The sequence below is a fragment of the Trachurus japonicus genome, chromosome 10, assembly GCF_045865225.1.
Source record: "Trachurus japonicus isolate A0001 chromosome 10, Traja_1.0".
NCBI lineage: Eukaryota > Metazoa > Chordata > Actinopteri > Carangiformes > Carangidae > Trachurus > Trachurus japonicus.
In genome coordinates this window covers 20,787,613-20,807,004 of record NC_140916.1, presented here as the reverse complement: position 1 = coordinate 20,807,004, position 19,392 = coordinate 20,787,613, and the positions used below count along the sequence as shown (strand labels likewise).

The window sequence follows — 19,392 nt, the reverse complement described above, 5'->3', positions numbered from 1 at the left end:
TGCTCCAGGGTTTATTTTTATGTGTACGGTGCAACTGTTTGTTGAGGTTTCACTGATCTTAATGATTAAATAAACTTCAAACTTCAGTATGTCAAATGTGCAGACATGGTTATGCAAATCCTTCCACTGTGCATCAACTTACTTTTTTTTTGTTTTTTGTATATGTTGTGAAGAGTGTATCATTCCTTTCCCACGATCAGTTAACACCTTGGCTTTAACAGTTACCAGCTTGCTGACTTTGTCACAACACTAATCCGGCCACATGTTATTAACAACCCAGGTGTTGTTTGATCCTATGCACTTCAGCTCATCTTATTCTGCCTTTTTACACACATCTGATTTCAATAAAGCTTGTGCGTGCCCGGATCTGACAAGACATTTCAGGCGCGTCATTATACCAGGGTGAATGCATTAGTCAGTGAGTTAGTTAGCTAGCTGATGTGAGAGGCTTGAATTCATTGGCTTAAGGACCCAAGATTAAAAATTGGTGTTTCCATGACAAAGGAGGGCCTCCGCCAGCACCCGTGCATCCACAGCACTCACATACAAATTGAGAAAGAATATTCCCAGGCATGCTTCAAGCCTCACTCTCTCTGCTTGGAGAGGTGTGTGTGTGTGTGTGTGTGTGTGTGTGTGAGAGAGAGAGAGAGAGAGAGAGAGAGAGAGAGAGAGAGAGAGATTGCTGTTCTTCTCAGGTATCAAAAACACTTGGAATATTTGGGTCTTTCAAGCTGATGGACATTAAAAAAAGTCACAGAAAATGAAGGAGATTTTGTGTTTTATGTATGTATGTATGTGTGTGTTTTATCATTGGACCTTTCAATCAATCACGGGCACACACACACTATATATTTACCAGGCATTTACACCAAAATAAATCCACGCACACAATACATCCACACAAATACAACGCAATGACAATTACTTTTTTTTCTCACATCATAATTGTAAGGTGATATGCATTCCTGCAAGTGAGAATTACACGCAGCTGTCGAAGCCTCTCTGAGCCGTGTGTGTGAGTACATGTGTGTATTTTACATCATATCTTAAAGCACTTCCACCTGTTTATAATATGCAATTTACATGTTGTCGTTTATATGTTTTCAATATGGTTGTATATATATCTCTCTCTCTAATTCACAGGAAGGTTTTGTGTTTTATTTTCCACATTACTACATGGACATAGAGCTTTTTTCAGCGAGTGTCGTTTGTGACAATTATTTGTCCAACGTGAATAAAGACACATTGAAGAAAATCTAAATAGTACAAAGATGCAAAACACGGCTTAATGTCCCATTCTACAAACACCCACGGAGAATGTCAAGAAAGAAATGTGACTCCAGACTTAGTAAAGAAGGTCAAATATTCTCGCAGCGAGGACTGTGTCTATCCTCTACTGTCTTAGTGTTACAGGAGTGTGGGTTTGTGGAGAAATGTAGTGAGTCTAGAGATGGACAGTTGATGGTCAGGTATGTAAAGAGCATTTTTTTAACAGAGATCAACATTTTTGCTTGAATGCTCAATGTTGTTCAGATTCACTAGATGCAAAAACCGTACAATGTCACTTCAGAACACCAGACTTGTACAGATAAATTCCTACAGATGCTTCACACTGTGCTCACATTACTGTAGATAAAAAAAAAACACTTCATTCATATAGCTGTAAAAAATATCATGACAACAGGACAAGTGAAGGGCAGGCTATGAGGCAACAACTGGATGCACCTTCGGCAACAGGCTCCATATGTCTCACAACAACCTGCTAATATAAGCAGGCATGGAGTTGTCTTGTTATGTACACCACCTCCATTTCAACTCATTGCCCTGGATGACAGTGAGAGACGTGCACTTAAGTCAGACATACAGTTCAAACATAAATTGAGCATAATAAGATCATTGCTAATTGCAGATTTTATTTGGTTTAATTAAATTGTATTGTGTAGCAGTGCTTTTATTAAATCGTTTAAAATGCATGCAGAGATGAGGTGTTTACTCTTTAATACAATCTTTGCAAACAAGTAGTTTATTCTCATCAGTGTTTATATTAGATTTGATGCAAATAAAGCTTTAAAAATGTGTATTTTGTTATTCAGTGCAATGTTGCCTGTTTAAATGTCACCTCATTAAAAAGAGTGTGAGATTCCACCTTGCAGTTGAAATACTATGTCCGTATGAGAGCTCACACAGGGGACAGGAGAGGAGAGCTAAGGATGTAGCCTCGGGCGGCGTGCGCACAAACGCATACATGAGTCTATGTTGCACTACATACATTTGTGGGTGCCAATTAAAACGTTGACACATCTACACGGCGTCACCGTTCCAACATCTGATCCGCAGGCTCTTGTTAATACAACATATCAGGTTGAAACAGATATCTCTAATCCCAGATATGCAGTCGATTCCAAAGCCCGTCTGCCCATCTACAGCATTATTCACTTGTGCACACATTCAGTCACACATGAAGAAGAAAAAAAGAAAAAAAAAAAAAAGATTTATACTGAGTCTCCTCAGAGAAAACTCACCAGCAGAAAAATAAAAGACAAGGCAAGCTATCAAACTGACAATCACCGGGGAATCCCACCACTTTCAAACAAATAAATATGTGCCTGTGCACCCATAAACACCCTAAGACTCGTTCTATCTCTCCTGCACACACACACACACACACACACACACACACACACACACACACACACACACACACACACAGACACACATGTGCATCATCCTTTTCCTGAGCTGAGGAATACAGTAGACACTGTAATTCACACCCCGTCTGAGCCAAACCAGGGATTTCATCAACAGGGGAAACACCAGGCTCCTCTATTGCCCCCAATTACTGGGGCCTGGAAGCAGAGTCAACAGCCACAGTTTTACACAATCACATCGTCTGGGAGGAAATCAGCCCCTTTCTCTATCTGCTCTGAGGTGCGCGTTGCTGGCCGAAGCTTCAGCAAAAGCCACTTAAACTATCATATTCTGAGAGAGAGAGGAAAAATGACTTGAGCTCCTAGTGGGAAAGGATTTTATACAATTTCAGAGAGAGAGAGTAGAGGCGTCCCCCACATTATTCTTTTTCATGTAATACTTTGACTGAGATCAAACAGACACCTTAATCCTGAGAACACAGAAGGGCTTGTGCCTGGTAGTTCATATCGTAGAAGGAAAGCCTATAGGTTCAATTTGTGTGCAATTTGTTGTGTGTGTGTGTGTGTGTGTGCGTGCGGTTTGTGCAGGCCATTCTGCGCTCTGCGAGCTCACTCGTATTGCCATTATACATCACAGCACAGCACCAGCGAGTGGTTGTGTCAAAAAGCCTGCCTTCCTCTCCACCATATCTCATAGTTACCTCCCCTAACCAAATTACCCCCCACTCCCCCCCACCAACCCCCCCTCCCCCGCCCCCTTCTCCTGTAGACACTGAGAGATGAGCCTTTCCCAACAGCTGCCTCAAAAAGACAACAGTAACGTCCAGCAGGAGAATGAGAGCAAACGAAGGCAGTCAAAGATCCTCGCTGCCGCATTTCTCCCGAAACCAACAGCCATTTAGAAAATGAATAATCGTTTATTCAATGAAACAGAATATAAACACTTGTCCGTTTTAGTCCTGCTTTTTTTTTTTTTTTTTTACCAGTAGGCAGTTGGTCAAAGCTTTCACGTTGAGTGAAAATCCTCTGGCACACAGGAAAGCAGCGAGGGGTGGTTTGTTTGAAATAAGTAGAAGAATACAAGCAGAGGGGGCCACTGGCAAGCACAGACAGAACAGACCACTACCACCTACAAACCCACTCTCCATTTAACAAACAAACAAATCAACAAACAATAACCTGATCGTGCTTTCAGAGAAAAAAAATGATAGATCACAATCTGCCAGAGGAGTATATTAATTACAGCTACACCTCCTTCTCTGGCAAGTCATTTTTTCCAGCCCTATTTTTTGTATCCCAAGTGATTGAATCGTAAATGAAGTATAAACAATCGTATGATTATAAGGCGCCATTCAGGGCATGATTTCACAGTCTGTGTTGGATAAGGTCCCACTGAGTTATTACTTCAGTGAATTTTACACAAGTCTGAACTGGGACAAATTATTTTCCGTATCATGGATCAAAATGTGAACATCTGTTGTGTGTCTGAGTGATACATAGGCTACTGTACGTTGTACAGTACAGTACGTATACTTTTTTGTACAAAATGTACTTCTATTTTGGAGCACAAACACTCATTACCATTTTATCTGTGGGAGTGTAATGAATAAACAACAGTGATGGCTCAACACTGAAGATTTCATCAGCATAAAACAAACCAGGATGTTGGGTTTTCACCTTACAAAAAATGATGAATGTCAGTCTAAATAGCCAGTCCTGTGTGTTTTTTTTCCCATTGGAGCTGTGTGTTTCTGTGCATGTGCGCGTGTGTGTGTGTGTGTGTGTACGCTTGTGAGATCTTCCTAATGCAGACCTTGAGAGTAACACGATAAACTGGACTCACTGGTCATATTAGCAGGTAGAGCAGTCAGTGTAAGGCAACAACAGCTTGTGGCTCAGCCGGGGCTTTGACCTCTATGCACTGTAGTTGGTGTGTGTGAGAGAGAGAGAGAGAGTGGGGGGGGGGGCACAGAGAGGACAAAAGAGAGATAAAGATGGATGGGCAGTGGAGGAGTGAGAAGCAGCAAGAAAAAGACGCACAGTGCTTCAGTGGGAGACATCAACCTGACCTGGACACCTTTCTCTCCCTCTGTCAGCGATACCTCTGCTCCCATCCACACACACTGACACACTGCACATGCAGACAGAGGCTGGTATGTTGAACTAACATTAAACCACCCTTTGTATCTTTATATCTGTATGTAAAAAAAAAAACACAACACTAAGCCACTGGAGACTGATCCTAACACATTTTTCAGCTCTAAATATTTGGTCACCTTCATCAGTGGAAATTATCAAACGACTCTGGTTTCTAATTTGACCAGTTTGGCTGCCAGTGACAACCCACAGTAACACTAGTAACACTAACTACAACGAGGACGGTGTGAGTAATACCGAATGCCACGAAACATTTGTAGGCTTAGGTAATTTTAGAGCTGATCGTGTTGAGTCATATTATGACACTATGAAACATTAACTCATTAAGTCATTTAGGACATTTCTTCTCCATGCACATAACTTTCCACTAAAACAAGCAGCTTGTAACACTGCAGACTGAGAGAGACCTATAGTAATTAATATCCACTCTTCAATGGCTGCTTGTAAAAACCAATAAACCCTGACACATAACACAACACTTGGAACTTCAGGACAAGTGCATGAACACAGCGAGTGGTGCCATTACATCTGACAGCTGGCTGCATGGGGCTCACTTCACTCCATGTTTCATTTGGCCCCAATACAACACAGCCACATGGACATACATTTTAAAAATCACAGATAGTTGTTTCATTGGAAAAACTTATTGGTCTTTAACATGCTACAGTATACACAGCAGTTCGCTGGCCGACTGTTGTGACCAACTCTAAACTGAGAAGTTCTTTGACCAGACAGAAGCTTCATTTTGTGTGGAGTGGCTGTGGAAACAGGCCAACGTGGCTACAGAACAGAGCTGAGTGGGAGCTCATCCTGCTCGCAACAGGAAAACATACATCCCAGAAATTTCAAAATCATTTTTCTTTATTTTTTTTGTTTTGTCATGTTTTGTTGTGGCCACAAATACTGTGGTACATCATGCTCAGTTACACAGGGAAACCTGCACACACACACACACACACCTTGCCAAGAGGCAGTTTGAGAGGAAGGGCACCAAAGCCAGCCCCAGAAATGTTTTTCTTTTCTTTTTCCTCCCCTAAACTAGTGATAGAGATGAAGAGACAGGATGGGAAAGAGACGGAGGTGGATGGCAGCTTCATGCTGTCACACACCAGCAAAAAGGACAGAAAGGAGGGTCCTGTCACATCGCATCAGAGTCAGCTGGAGCCACACCCGCCCTGCAAGCATACAACCTGCTGCTGGGAGAGGAGAAGAGAGGAGAAGAGAGGACAACTAGAGCATAAAGCAGAGGAAAAAAAGAACATCCCCTCTATTCCTCCATTAGTCTCTCCTCTCCAGTGTGCCTCATTTCAATTGTATCTCATTCCTCATCTAGTCGGCCTCACATGCAGCCTCCTCCCTCCACCCTCACCATGTTGCCAGTCTCCCTGATTTAGCCACAATGGGCACTTGTGTGGCGGACCTCAGTCTCGGGACAGAGCTGCTATACGGTGGCTGTGTGTGTGTGTAGGGGAGTGGGTGGCAGTGGGGAGACGGCAAAGAAAGGGAGAAAAGGGATTAGAAATGAACTGTGGAGATAGAGCACAACCTGACAATAAGTCCCTTCTCCCCGATGTGTCTGCGTCTGAGTGTCAGTGTGTGTAAAAGAGAGAGGCAAAGGATTAGCTTGTGAGAAAAAAAAGTCATTTCCCTTTGTGTTGCAAGTGATGCTGTCAATCATGGCAAGAGTGAGAGAAGCTGTGTGTGTGTATGTGTGTGTAAAGCAGATATAAGGATGCACAGTTTTGGCTCTGGCCATAAACATAACCAATAATAGACAAAGTCTGACAGCAGGGTGATTTCATCATTTATCTTTTGCTCCTTTGTTCCTATCTACACTCACACACACTGAGACACACACACACACACACACACACACACCCCTGACATAAACTGAGATATCTCATTGTAGCACTGACACAAATCCACAAACATACAGAGTGCAGTAGGAAAAGAGCTTACAAGCATCCCTCTTTATTTAGCCCTTTTCTCTTCCTGCTAAGGTCAGAGGTCAGGGCTGGCTTCAAGACGCTGACTGGACCATGTGAGACTTTGCTCAAGGGCACTTCAGCAGAGCACAAACGATAGGAAGGCTTGAATCTTACACTTGCAAAATATCCTGGGAAATATACAGTAGCATAAAGACCACAGACATGTTTCAATATTTAATTTAGACACTTCAATATAGCATTATATTATACAACCCCCTACCCAAAACAGCCACAATTTAACCATGCAGTGCAATGAGCAATCTAATGTCTGAAATTAAACAGATGTACGGATGGGATATACCACAAAATAAGTAAATTACATGAAAACTGACAGGCTAATAATAATGCACATGGAATAAAGGCTCCTGTGTTTTCATCAGTAATTGGACGTATCCCCCAGAAGAAGCAAAGCCCTGCATTACTATGTGCCACCCACCAACACAAACACATTTAGAAAAGACGGTGCTACTGGGTGTCGTCATAAAATTAGGGATTTTAAATTATGCATGTAACTGACCTAAGATGCAAGATGTAAATATTTCACACTAAAGGGATTTGGACTGACAGGATTTGAGATTTTTTCTCAATTTAAACATTTTCTAATTACAGATTTATTTTGTGCATTCATTTCTAACTTAATCGCCCCACTGTAATGTGTGTTGGTGAGGAGCTTGGCCCTGTCCCGGACTCAGAGGATACATCCAGCACACCTTGGAAGCCCGACTCCACAGTAACTCAACCCGTCACAGAGACATACATGGACAAGGTCATCTCAAAGTCTTCGTTACATCTTGGCAAACAGATTATATAATTGTAAGGCAGTATCCAAAGCTTTCCTTGTACACACTGGCAGATGATCAGTCACAGTGATCAAAGCACTAGATGTGTTTCTTTGTTTCTGCTGCTTCACTCTAGCCCCCACAGAGTCAGTTATTAGAATACAATATATTATTATATAATATATTACATATGCTGGTACACTAACAATTCCCGAGGTCCTTCTGCACTGGCAAAAACCCCCAAACATAATACACAGGGAAAGAAAAAGTGATTATTTCTCTATTGCAGAAAACAAAAACAGGCAGCCTTAGTAAGATGAGGAGGGTGTGAGTTTCTGTTATGAGGTGTGATTCTTGCCGCGTAGCTCCCTGCTGCACTGAGCACCGAGCAAAATGATTTTCAACCATAGACACCACATGCAGACAGACAGGCTCTGCTCCATTAAGGAACATGTAAACAGAACATTCAAACAAGGCAGCTAAACAATTCAACCCAAAGGAAGAACAAATACAACTAATTAGGGCAAAATGCACACACAATTTTGGAGTGTAGAGGGGGTTCTGGTTCGCACTGATGCAGTGAAGACAACTAGCAGAGGAGTGTACCCACTTCTAGAGGCAGAAGAGTGACTTCAGCTTAGACGAAGAGAAAATAAAAAGCAAATTCTTCAAGCTTATCAAAAAAAAAGTTTGAGCACTGAGCAGGTGCTGGTGTTTATGATGTTGCTGCTTTTCTTGTTCAGGTTTGGGCACATTAAGATTCCACCGCTCTCTGCCTCCATCCCTCTCCTTTTCTGCCACCTAACCTCCCTCTTTTCTGTCTCTCCCTCTCTCTCATGTTCTGTTTTGTTTGTGAAGATCATGTTGGGGGGGACTTCCTGACGAGTAGAATCTTTAAGAGTACAACGCCACCTGTGCGGTGACTGAGAGGTAAAACAGCGTGGCCGTAGGAGGCGTGGACCAGGTTTGTTAAGGCACCGGGACATGATGATGATGACGATGTCTCGTTCTGTTTCCAACATCCTCCACAGAAGCTGCTGAGGCCAGTTATGCTGTGTTTCCACTACGTGGTACCAGCTTGACTCAGCTTTGGTACCAGGTACCATCCTAGAGGTCCATTCCACGTCGGAGCAAATGCCCAAAAGGTTTTACTTGAATAAACTGCCCAAATATTGGGGATCTAAATGATTACTTTCTTGTCTGAAAAAGTATTAAAACTTAATAAAGGGACATATTAAAGCTCCAGTTGGTAAGTTGACGAAAGTGAAAGTAAACTCCGCGACTTGGTAGGAAATTTCAAGACAATACTCCGTCAGGTCCCTTTATGAACCTCTGCCAAGCGCCCCACACACACACAGACACACACAAAGTAGCCATAAACGCACCCACAGAGAAAAAAAAAAAAAAAAAAAGATGTACCGTATCCATAGCACGACGTGTAGGAGCGGCGATTGGCTGCTCCTCCTGCTCCCTCTACCTGACTGGTGGAGAATCGTCGGGCGCGGTGGATTTTGGCAAATACGATTACAGGCTGTAGGTGGAGCCAGAGGAGTTGGATTTTGTCCTAAATTACTCATTTAATGTCTGACCATCAGAATATAGTGACAGTTCCAGCAAATATGACTGAATAATTGTTACCAACTGAAGCTTTAACAGCCCTACAGTAGGAATTAAAACAGCTTTAGGCATGTAGATATCCATGCATGCTTTTAGTACCCCTTTACCTTTTTTGGTACCAGAAAAGTAATACAAGATACCAGACTCCAGAGGCATAGAGTCGAGCCGAGCCGAGCTGGTACCACGTAGTGGAAACGCGGCATTAGAGAACTGCTGATGTGGCTAGCATCGATCAGTTGGCTGCACGGCCCTGCGGCCTGGCAGGATGACTGACAGACTGACTGACAGGCACACTGGTGGTGGCTGTCTAGCAGACAAGAAAAAAATGTCCAGCCTGGTCTATTTTATCTATTGAATCTGTAATATAATCCATTTACAATGATACTGTTCTGTTTTGCCACAGTTATACACTTACTGTGATCCCTTCTTCTTTAAAATGACACAGCAGCCTAGAGCCACATCATGTTTGCCTTAAAGTGAACGCCACTGCACATGGAAAACACACTACACATGCATTAGCTCAGCACAGACAAGCATATTGTCTTTTCCTGTATTCATACATTACCAGGCAGTCTGCACCTCTCAGAGGACTTCACTTTCCCTCCTGGAAAGACGCCGCACTCACCAAAACACTTGGATGAAAGTTGAGTCACGTGCACAAGTGACTGGCCCAATTTTAGAATCTACATCTCAGAACCCGAGGCAGCACATTGTGACATCACAGAGACCAGGCGTACCTCCATCACTGCTGTGCTTCGGCTGGGTTCAGTTATCAGCTCTAAATCACCTGCTGTAATCGTGACATCACAGAGGTGTTTCCCTATAATCATTGGAGTTCCACCGCTTTTTTTTCTCTCACGTGAATCCTGTTATTTCAGCCACTCAAACAAACTGTGTGCTCTGAGCCAGCACTCTGTGAATGACAGAGAGCAAGAGGAAGGAGAGGCAAGGGAGCTGGTTAAGTGCACTGAGTGAGAGGCAGTAATCACAGCTCTGGTAAAAGCACTCTTTTGCTCCGTGCAGCGTTCCTCAGAATGGGTCTGTTCTCTGTCTGACTCTCTCCCTCTCCCCTGCTCTTCCTCTATTTCTCTCTCTGTCTGATAATAGCTCTAGATTGAGTAATTGTGTGTTTGAGTGGAGCTACAGTGCAGGGTGGAACCTGCAATCAGATACTGAGAACACGTTTCTCCCTCTCTCGCCGCCTGTCTCTCCATTCATGCCTCAGCAGTCTGGGCTCTCCACACCTGGCCCTCCCTCCAGCCCTGCAGTTCCTGCAGGCACTCCACCACCCTCACCCCACTCCACTTCCTACTCTATACAGCCGGCAAGGGCTGGGGTCAATAACAGCTGTGCGCCGTGCTGTAATTGATGTCATCATTTCAATTTGAGCTGATTACAGTTGAGAGCTGCTTATCGTGTGACCTGGGGTGGAATAACACACTGTAGGGCCCAGTGATCTGCCACGCCTGACCAAGCTTAACTGCTGGGCTGGCTGGATGGATGGATGGGTTGGCTCAGCCCAGGGCTGCCTCCTCTATTGACTCCTAATGTCGAGGTAATGACTGAGCATATTCTAGGGGCATGGCTGGCGCAAGCATCCGTGTCGCTGGCATTTAGCATAGTACTGGGGCTATTATTGTGATTGGCCTGCCCCTCTGTCAACACACTCACACATGATTAAGCTTTCTACTGGCACAGAGCTCAGTGTGTGTGTGTGTGTGTGTGTGTGTGTGTGTGTGTGTGTGTGTCTCAGTTTTATGGCCTTGTTATGATGAGTAACTTTACAACGTTTCTGATTGAAGCTCTAATAAATTAAAATCATTATATTTTCAATTAGTATTGAATATTTTGTACTGAAGATCATTTTTATTTTGTAAAGAAGGTGCCATCTCTGAGCGCCGACCCACAGAAAAGGAGATGAATAAAACACCTGTCAGTGTTTTTAGCATTTCTCTTTGCTGTTGATGTCTGAGTATTTTCAATAAAAGCACCAAAATAACACAGCCGCCTTCCAGCGTTCCTGCTGTGCACTAATAACACACATGAACAGAGTGAAGCATACTGCCATACATAAATATGGTGTATGAGAATATACAAAGGGCAACCTGTACAGCATTGGGGGCTAATTATCTGCTAACAAAAAACACAGCCGGTACTATACAAACAGTGAGCATAAAATATCACCTAGTTAGTATGTACATCTAACTCCTTAGCTCTAAACTTTTTTTTTTCCTGCATAGGCAGCGGGCAATACCCTCAACCCTCAACACCACTTGTCTGATCAACGCTTGGGAGCAGAGCTGCTGCTAAAAACAGACAAAGACTGCTCACTAAAGGAACACTGTCTCTTGCTGTCTCTTTCTTTTTTTGCCGGAGCTCTGAATCTGTGGGTGTTGGGGAGCAAAAAGCTGTCTGCCACGTTCTTTTTCTTTCTCTTTCTCTGTCATTTTCCTGACTCTTTTAATACCATCATTAGGAGAGCTCTCCTGCTTGCTGCTACCGCTGCTGGCCAAGAAACACGAGACAGAGAGAGAGCGAGGGAAAAGAGCGAGAGAAGCGAGGGGTGGAGACAATAGGAGAAACGTGTCCACAGGTTTTTGTCATGCAGTGAGGTAAAAGATGGTTCAGGGGAACTTTGCTGCTGGCTGCTGTCTGTCGCTGCCTTTTTCTCTGCGCATCTGACCGGCTATACTGTAGATGTGATCACGTGTGCTGGAGCACATGTTTCCTACATAGCAAAGGTGTGCAGTGTGTTTACTGCATGCATGTGTGAAGGTGTACAATCTACATCACAGCTGTGGGAACACGGCTGTTGTCATCCAGGTGTGCATCCACCTGGATTTTAAGGAGTTAACCCCAAGATGACAGGTAACACATTTCCTCTGTTACAAACTCTTGAGACATGAAGATCATTTCTCACCCAGCTGGATCTCATTTCTGGCCTACGTGCACATCTATTGGCTCCACGGTCCTGCGTGACCCTCTGTTCTCACGGTAACCTGAAGCTGCCTCCCCTTTTGTCAGAACCTGCTGATTATCTCAGGTGCTGTGTGTGGACTCACACTACACATATAGGTGGATGTGCAGCACTTCGTTCTCCAACACTATGTTTATTCTAACAATTATTATTATTAATCAAGATTAGAAAATTGAGAGGATGTTTTGGAGTTAAATATTTCCTGGTAGCAGACTTAAAATCCTTTACTTCACCACCCTTTGTCTATATTCAAAATTCTTCTCTTTCTTTCCCAGAATCTCCTTTTAAACTTTTGCTGGGTCACATTGGTGCATGCTGAGCATTCAAACTTTAGAACTGGTCATATACATATAATACTAATCGCTTTCAACAAAGCTCATCTTCTCTCTGTACTTTTGGCTACTTCAGAGATAAAAGCACTTCACCTTCCTAAATCATAACTGCATGAGGGAGGAGCTTAACAGTGACAACCTCAAGAAAACAAGACTAACAAAGAAGCACCAGTGGCCCTGATTTAGTATATGAGCAAGATGTGAAAATTAAAACGCGTGCACGTCTGGCTGAGAATTTGACAGTGTTGCTCTCAGACGGTGTGAGCACACTGTGTTTGGTGCAACAATCCTCACTTAACTACTTGAGTTTCTCACAATGACAAATTTATTCATCACGGAAAAGTGAAACAGCAGTCATTTTGTAACTCTTGTTCTATTTCCATCCAGTACCATCCATATGGTTCATTCGGAATAAGAGCTCAGCTGACAATCAAAATTCTCAAGAAGTCACAGTGACATGAATATGACAAAATCCCCCAAAACAGGCCCTAACAGCAAACATATACTCCACATCCCTGAGCAAAAGGTGTAGGCGATGCTGTTTACACACAAGTTCATATACTGATGTATTTACTTACCAGCATTTTTCACCAAAATCAAATACCTTTGCCAGAAGAAAAGCAAATGCAGGATCAAAACACTAATTACCATTTAATAATATAAATACATTGGAATATAAACAATGGAAGAACTAAGAACTATGCAAAATTAAGTATTCAGATGCATGTACAGTATATGCACAATCTAATCTTATGAGTTTTTATTTAGTTTGATTCATGTAGTCCCCCATTCTGCACTCTGAGCTGACAAACACACACAGCCTCAGCTGCAGTTTCATTTATTTTGCCCTGTGCCCATGTATGCACAAACACACACACACCCCAGTTCTCATACTGTACAGTGTACTGCCTCCTCTCTACCATCCACAGAACTAACCAGCTGATCACAGCTTCTGTGCACAGAAATCCAATTCCCTCCAAAGGTAATTTGTCCATTCAAAGATTTTCCTTTTCCCCTCTGCGCCCTCTTCCTCTCCTATTTATTCTGGTCATTTGTTACTTCTTGAAATCTATAACCTTTGCCCTCATCATCTTTGCCTACTCTGTCTGTTTAATATTATTTTTTCGTAGTTTGATTTGAACCCAATCCGCCCCTTTCTTGGCTCCCTCCCTCCATTCTTTCCCTCATCACACACCCTGGATCACAGCCAGCCAGATGTTCTTGGCTGCAAATGGCAACACAGGGCAGAAGAGGTCCTAACCAGGTGTCTGGGTCACTGAGGAAGTGGGCACAGCAGGGCACAGCGGGGCACAGCAGGGCAGAGCTGGGCTCTGCAAGGTTTAAAAAGGCAGATATGGGCAGAGCTAAGCAGCGTCTGACAGAACTTGGCTGTATTTCTTGGCATGCATGAGGAGGTTTTAAGAATTGATTAGCAATGACATGAGTTGTTCAAGGGCAGAGAGAAACAAATTAAATATAAGTGGACAGCGCTAATGTGATCAGTGTTGTGCAAGTTCACACTTCACAAGAGCTAGCTCAAAGTTCAGTTTACACAGATTAAAATGAACTTGTTCATGTTTATAGTTCACAATTTATTTCATAGTTCATAGTTCACTGTGACAAAAACTGAACTCGTTCACGCTCAATTCTCCCGTTGTTTTAAATGAGCTGCTTTGGGAAGTGGCAGTGATTTGGAGCTGGAGTAGTAGGAAGTCAAACTAAACCAATTACCATCTATGACACTATAGAATCATTAAGCGCTTTGTTCGATTTAAACACCTGAAACCCCTGGTCAGTCAGACACTTGGCGCCAGCCGAGGTGACACAGCGGAGTCCAGCTTCAGTCCCCGGTCCCCGTCTGCTGACCCACCTTCCATGTGTCATCAGAGTACCAGGACTTCCAACACTAGCCATGCAAGATGCTCTGTGCTGAGAATGCACTTGTGTTGTTTACTGGGCAAGTAGTAAACAGCTTTTTGGTGTGTTACTTTTTCTTCTTCTTTTTTTTATGTTTTTGTTTTTCCTAAATAAATGTTTTTGTTATATTTTACATACATGCATTACATACTGTCTTTCTACATTAACCTCCACTGACTGCCAGTTAGTGGAGAAGTGTAAAACTGATGATAATGTGCACTGTCACCTTCCTAGTGCATGCGCATGTCTAACCTGGTTTGTGTGCATGATACAAACAGCGTCGCTAGTGGTCAAAAACTGCATTATGTGCATTAAGAGTGCTTTCCTGCAGAAAACATGGCTGGTGTGGTTTGTATTAAAATGAAAGATTAGGAGATATGGTAATAGTTAATAAAAACTGCTCTAATAGACACTTGCATGTGACAAACTTGAAAAATACATGAACTTATCCTTTGCTGGCATGCCTGGCAGTGCAGTCAGCTACTCAACAAAACAAAAATCAATACTGACTGGCTATCTGTTATCAATAACCAACTACACAGTGACTAATTTGCCCCCAAATATTGCCAATAGGCCCTGCAATAACAGTGTGAAGTGAGCAGTAACAGAAGCAGCAGCAAGTTGCTGCTGACTGGTGTCAGGCTAAGTGGGCATGTCAGGCCTGTGCTGTCCTGGCTCCTTGCCTGCTCTCTCAGCTGCTCACTCAGTCCCCAGTGTCCTCAACCCTAAACGGATCCAGTTGCTGTTACTCAGCTCCAGTGGTGGGCTGATCTGGCTGACTAATGAACACTTTTTGTAATGAGGGGAACTCCTCCTAATCTTAGCGTTCCCTGCACACATCCTTTGCCCATTTCCACTCCTATTTACTTGCCCCCCCCACCCCACCCTGCCCTGAAGCTTATCTAACATGTTTGCCCCGTCCACATCTTCCTCCGGCACTGATCTCCATCTTTCTGCATCATCTCATCTGAGCAGGTATTTGTGCTCAGTCTTCACACTGTCTACTTCTCTCCCTTGCCGACAGCTATTTGCCAATTGCTTGCCATCTCTTTTCCTTCTCTTCAATTCATTGTCAGCTCCATTAAAAGCATTTACAAGTCGGGCTCTTTGAGCAACTGTTGTGCAACCAAAATGTTTTACAGTGTCAGTTTCAATTCCACTTGGTGTTGCACAGCCTGCTATTCGTTAAGTGCCTCTTTATCTGTGTGTAGAGAGCAACACAAAGCAGCTAAAGGTTATTCTAAGAGCACTATGCTGAGATGACATCATAAATACTGAGGTTATCTGTGAAACATCAGCGTATTTCTTTAATAATTGCTTCGACCCTTTGTGAAAATTATTAGGGGCAGAAAACGCAGGGGCGAAAACATGACCCTGGCTTTTCTCATGACGGGCCTGATGTAACAACCAGTTACATCAACAGTGGTGTAAATTATATGTTTGACCCCATGACAACCTCTGAGGTATGTGGTCAACCAGAGAGACTCACTGATGACACTGGCAGGGTCAAGGGGTGAAAATATCTTGCTTTCACTTTTGGTTGTGTCTCAATATCTGTTTCAAACACAGGGTTCCCCTACAAACTCAGAGATGCATCGTCTGCTCTCCGGTGTCCCTCTATTCACAAACAACTTTGTAGTAAACTCAGTGAACACAGGTCACAAAGAGACAGAAGCAAAGTTAACACAGGTCACGCACTCACCAGGCCGTCACAGTTGCTGATCGCCACGGTGGCTCCTGGTGCGTCTGTGATGTCACCCACATACAGGCATTCGTCGTGCAGTGGCTCAGAGTGTCGGGTGCTGTCGCTGTCATCACGCCACTCTATCTTGGCTCCGGGGGCCACCAGCCTGGCATTGTGATGCAGGCGCAGGTGGAACTCCCGGCCGAAGACGGTGACATTGTAGTAAAGGCTTTCCTGACGGGCCTCAGGCTCTTGGTCCTCCTCGACCCCTCTTGGTCCTTCCCACTCATCATTGCCTCCTCCTACCTCCCTCCTCCGGCGCCTACGGGACTGCCCTCCTGCCATGCGGACGGCCGAGACAGCGTGCGACAGGAAGCGGCCCTCTGCATCCACACTGATCGGCCTCACCAGTCCATACTCCCCCAGGACGTGCTGCAGGGAGTCTGAGGCCAGAGCAGAGGGGGGGGGGGGGGTGAGAACAGAGTGGAGAAGATGAGGCAGGAGCAGGTGAGAGAAGGGGGAAATATTTTTATTTGATGAGTAAGATGTGAAAATGTTGGAAAGGGTGAGAAGGAGAAACATTAGAGGGTGAAGATAAGAAAAAGAAACCACAGAATGGAAGAGGAGGAGACGTCATGGGAGAAGTATGAGGGATAAACAGTGGAGAAAATGAGGTATCATGGGTAGGGGGGTGAGGGGAGGATGGAAAAAAATAAGTGGGAGGAAAAAGCAGGCATTAGAAAAATGTCAAGCATGTCATGGAATTATTTATTCCTCATTCCAAGTTGCCTCACAGGAAGTACAACAATGAATTAAAAAAAGACATAAAAGCAAAGTAACCGCACACACACGCGCACGCGCGCACACACACACACACGCACAGCCCCACCCATGAACCCAGAGGCGACCCCGGAGCTCGGCAGTGCGCGTTTGGAAACGGCAGCCTCAGCAGTGCGCGCTGCGCTCTGACACCTTCTGTGCCCTTCCACCGTCAACAGGAACGCCAGTACAAGATCAAGGTGCTAATTGCGGCTTTCTCACGCTGCTTTCTCCCTGTCAGGCTGCTCGATCCGAGGGAAATTATTTCTATAACCTCAAAGGTGACTGAATTAAAATTAAAATGAATTAAAAAAAAAAAAAAATCTGACAACTGAAATTAATATGAATTCTTATAAAGCGCATTTCAGTATGATACACCCCATGGGCTGTGTTTTGCAGTCGTTTATCCTGTCATCACAGTCACCAGCACTATCATCAGTAATTATCGTTATTATAGGCTATCTTAACTACAGGCTAATTAAAACAGTGGGAGATTCACACATTCAATTGACTCCTAAAGACCAACCCATGCGTCTGACATTTGCTTGGATTAAAGGACATTTCTCTTGTTCACGTGTGACAGTGACAACACAGGTGCATTTTGGAGGCGACCTGAGAGATGCTCCTGCGCTCATACACACATGCACGCACACACACACACACACACACACACAGCCAAGGCCACTTAATGTCATCGCAGCGCCAGCACACAGTTATGCCATCACACTGCATGTGGTCTCCAGGTGCACTTGGTAATATTATTACGGTTATCCCTCGATCATATCTAATTTATAAAGTTTGCAGATTGACAAAACCAAGCACACGTTACTAATATTCCTTGAGCTCCCGTGCTGGAGGAATGATTTGATAATAGTGTGATCAATAAGCCGACATCCGACTCCAGCGTCCTGTGACAGATCGATATGTGCGACAGCGGCCGAATCAGATACTGTTAGGCTACTTCCCTGCAAAAAGCCGACAGTAAAGCAGTGCATCTGATGCCCCCTCTACACCCCTGGTAACACCTATCCCCCTGGATGGGAGAGAGCAACATCACAACACTGCTTTCTGCACTACTCAGGGACCTCCGGAAAGTCCCTGCCAGCGCCACAGCAGGACGTACAGAAGTTGCAAACGCGTCCCTATGTTGTTTGCAAGAACTGCAAAAGCCTGGCAGAAATTACACACACACACACACACACACACACACACACACACACACACAGGCAAGAGGGACCCGGACAGTGCTCTGCCGCTACGCTGAGCTCCACTTCCACTGAGCGCATGAAGATCCCCGTGCAGCCCTGATGATAAGAGATCAGCAGATAACGGAGAGCAACATAAACACTGACCACGTTAAACTGTGTTGCTGTACGTACCAACGCTACTGGCGATGTAAAGGCCGCTGGTGTGCAGCAGAAAGGCCGGTAGAATAATTAGGACAGTAAATCCAGGCGAGAGACCCATGGCAGCTCCGAACTGCGCAGGTGAGAGAGTGGGACTCCGGGCTCCAGTGTGGTGAAGTTCCCCGCCTGGCGCAACCAGCCACGCCACGACAGCAACAGCACAGCAGCCCGCAACTAGACTGCCAAGTGCACCGGGAGAGACGGAGCTCTCCTCCCCTCTCTCTCTCTCTCTCTCTCTCTCTCTCTCTCTCTCTCTCTCTCTCTCTCTCTCTCTCTCTCTCTCTCTCTCTCTCTCTCTCCCACTCACACACTCTCACTCAACTCTTCTCTCTTTCCTCTCTCTTTCTCTCAACTCTTCTCTCACATTGTGCGTGCCCCCACCCCACCACCACTCTTTGCCTTAGTGCTGACAACTCCCCGAATACACACACGCACGCACACACACAGCCACACGCGCGCGCCACACCACACACGCACAGGGCACCGGGCGCCCACACACTCCCCGTGTGTCTGGGCTGTGTGAGATGAGGATATTTCAGGGAGCGCTGTCCGTGCAGCGGACTCACTGCCTGGCTGGCTGGCTGACTGACTGACTGACTGTCAGGCCTGCTGACAGCTCGCATCGACATGAGATGCAGTGAAATTAACCAACAAGCTGCTTAAATCACATCTCAGGAGCGGTGCGCCCGCAGAAGTGTTTTTTTTGCAACTTGGACTCAGGGATCATGAGCACTGTCCAACTCTCCGCCGGTCCCTGCTGCAAGCCCTGCAGAAACTTTGAATATCCCGTCCTGAGACAGCTGAGCAGCAGCGCCCCGTGTGGCTCACCAGGGGAAACACACGCAGCTTTGCAGGGCCCAGGGGTCCAATTCACAGGCAGAAAAAAGAGCCTGTTGAAGCTCTAACCTGCACTGTCCTGATTTAGCACAACAGTAACCCCCCTCTTGACTACTAATCTTATTGTTGTAAACACTTATTGACATATAATAAACAACTGATATAATCAATACAGTAATATCAATTCCAGACTATTTTCCAAATATAACAATGACAGGAACAAAAAAACAA

At 44.5% G+C, this 19,392-nt stretch overlaps 1 protein-coding gene across 2 annotated transcripts in view; it reads right to left on the bottom strand.

Annotated features, from left to right (window-relative positions):
- LOC146979935 (A disintegrin and metalloproteinase with thrombospondin motifs 2-like) overlaps positions 1–18,739 on the bottom strand; it is a 108,229-nt gene extending 89,490 nt beyond the window's left edge. Inside the window, exons 1-2 of one of the 2 annotated variants that reach the window (XM_085789974.1) lie at positions 18,298–18,739; positions 16,118–16,542 (exon numbers count right to left, since the gene is read on the bottom strand). In XM_085789974.1, the coding sequence (XP_085646100.1) occupies positions 16,118–16,542; positions 18,298–18,385 (513 nt within the window). In that variant the 5' untranslated portion in view covers positions 18,386–18,739. The remainder of the gene's footprint in view (positions 1–16,117; positions 16,543–18,297) is intronic. The other variant, XM_085789973.1, reaches the window with a different exon arrangement.
- Between the last annotated feature and the right edge of the window lie 653 nt (positions 18,740–19,392).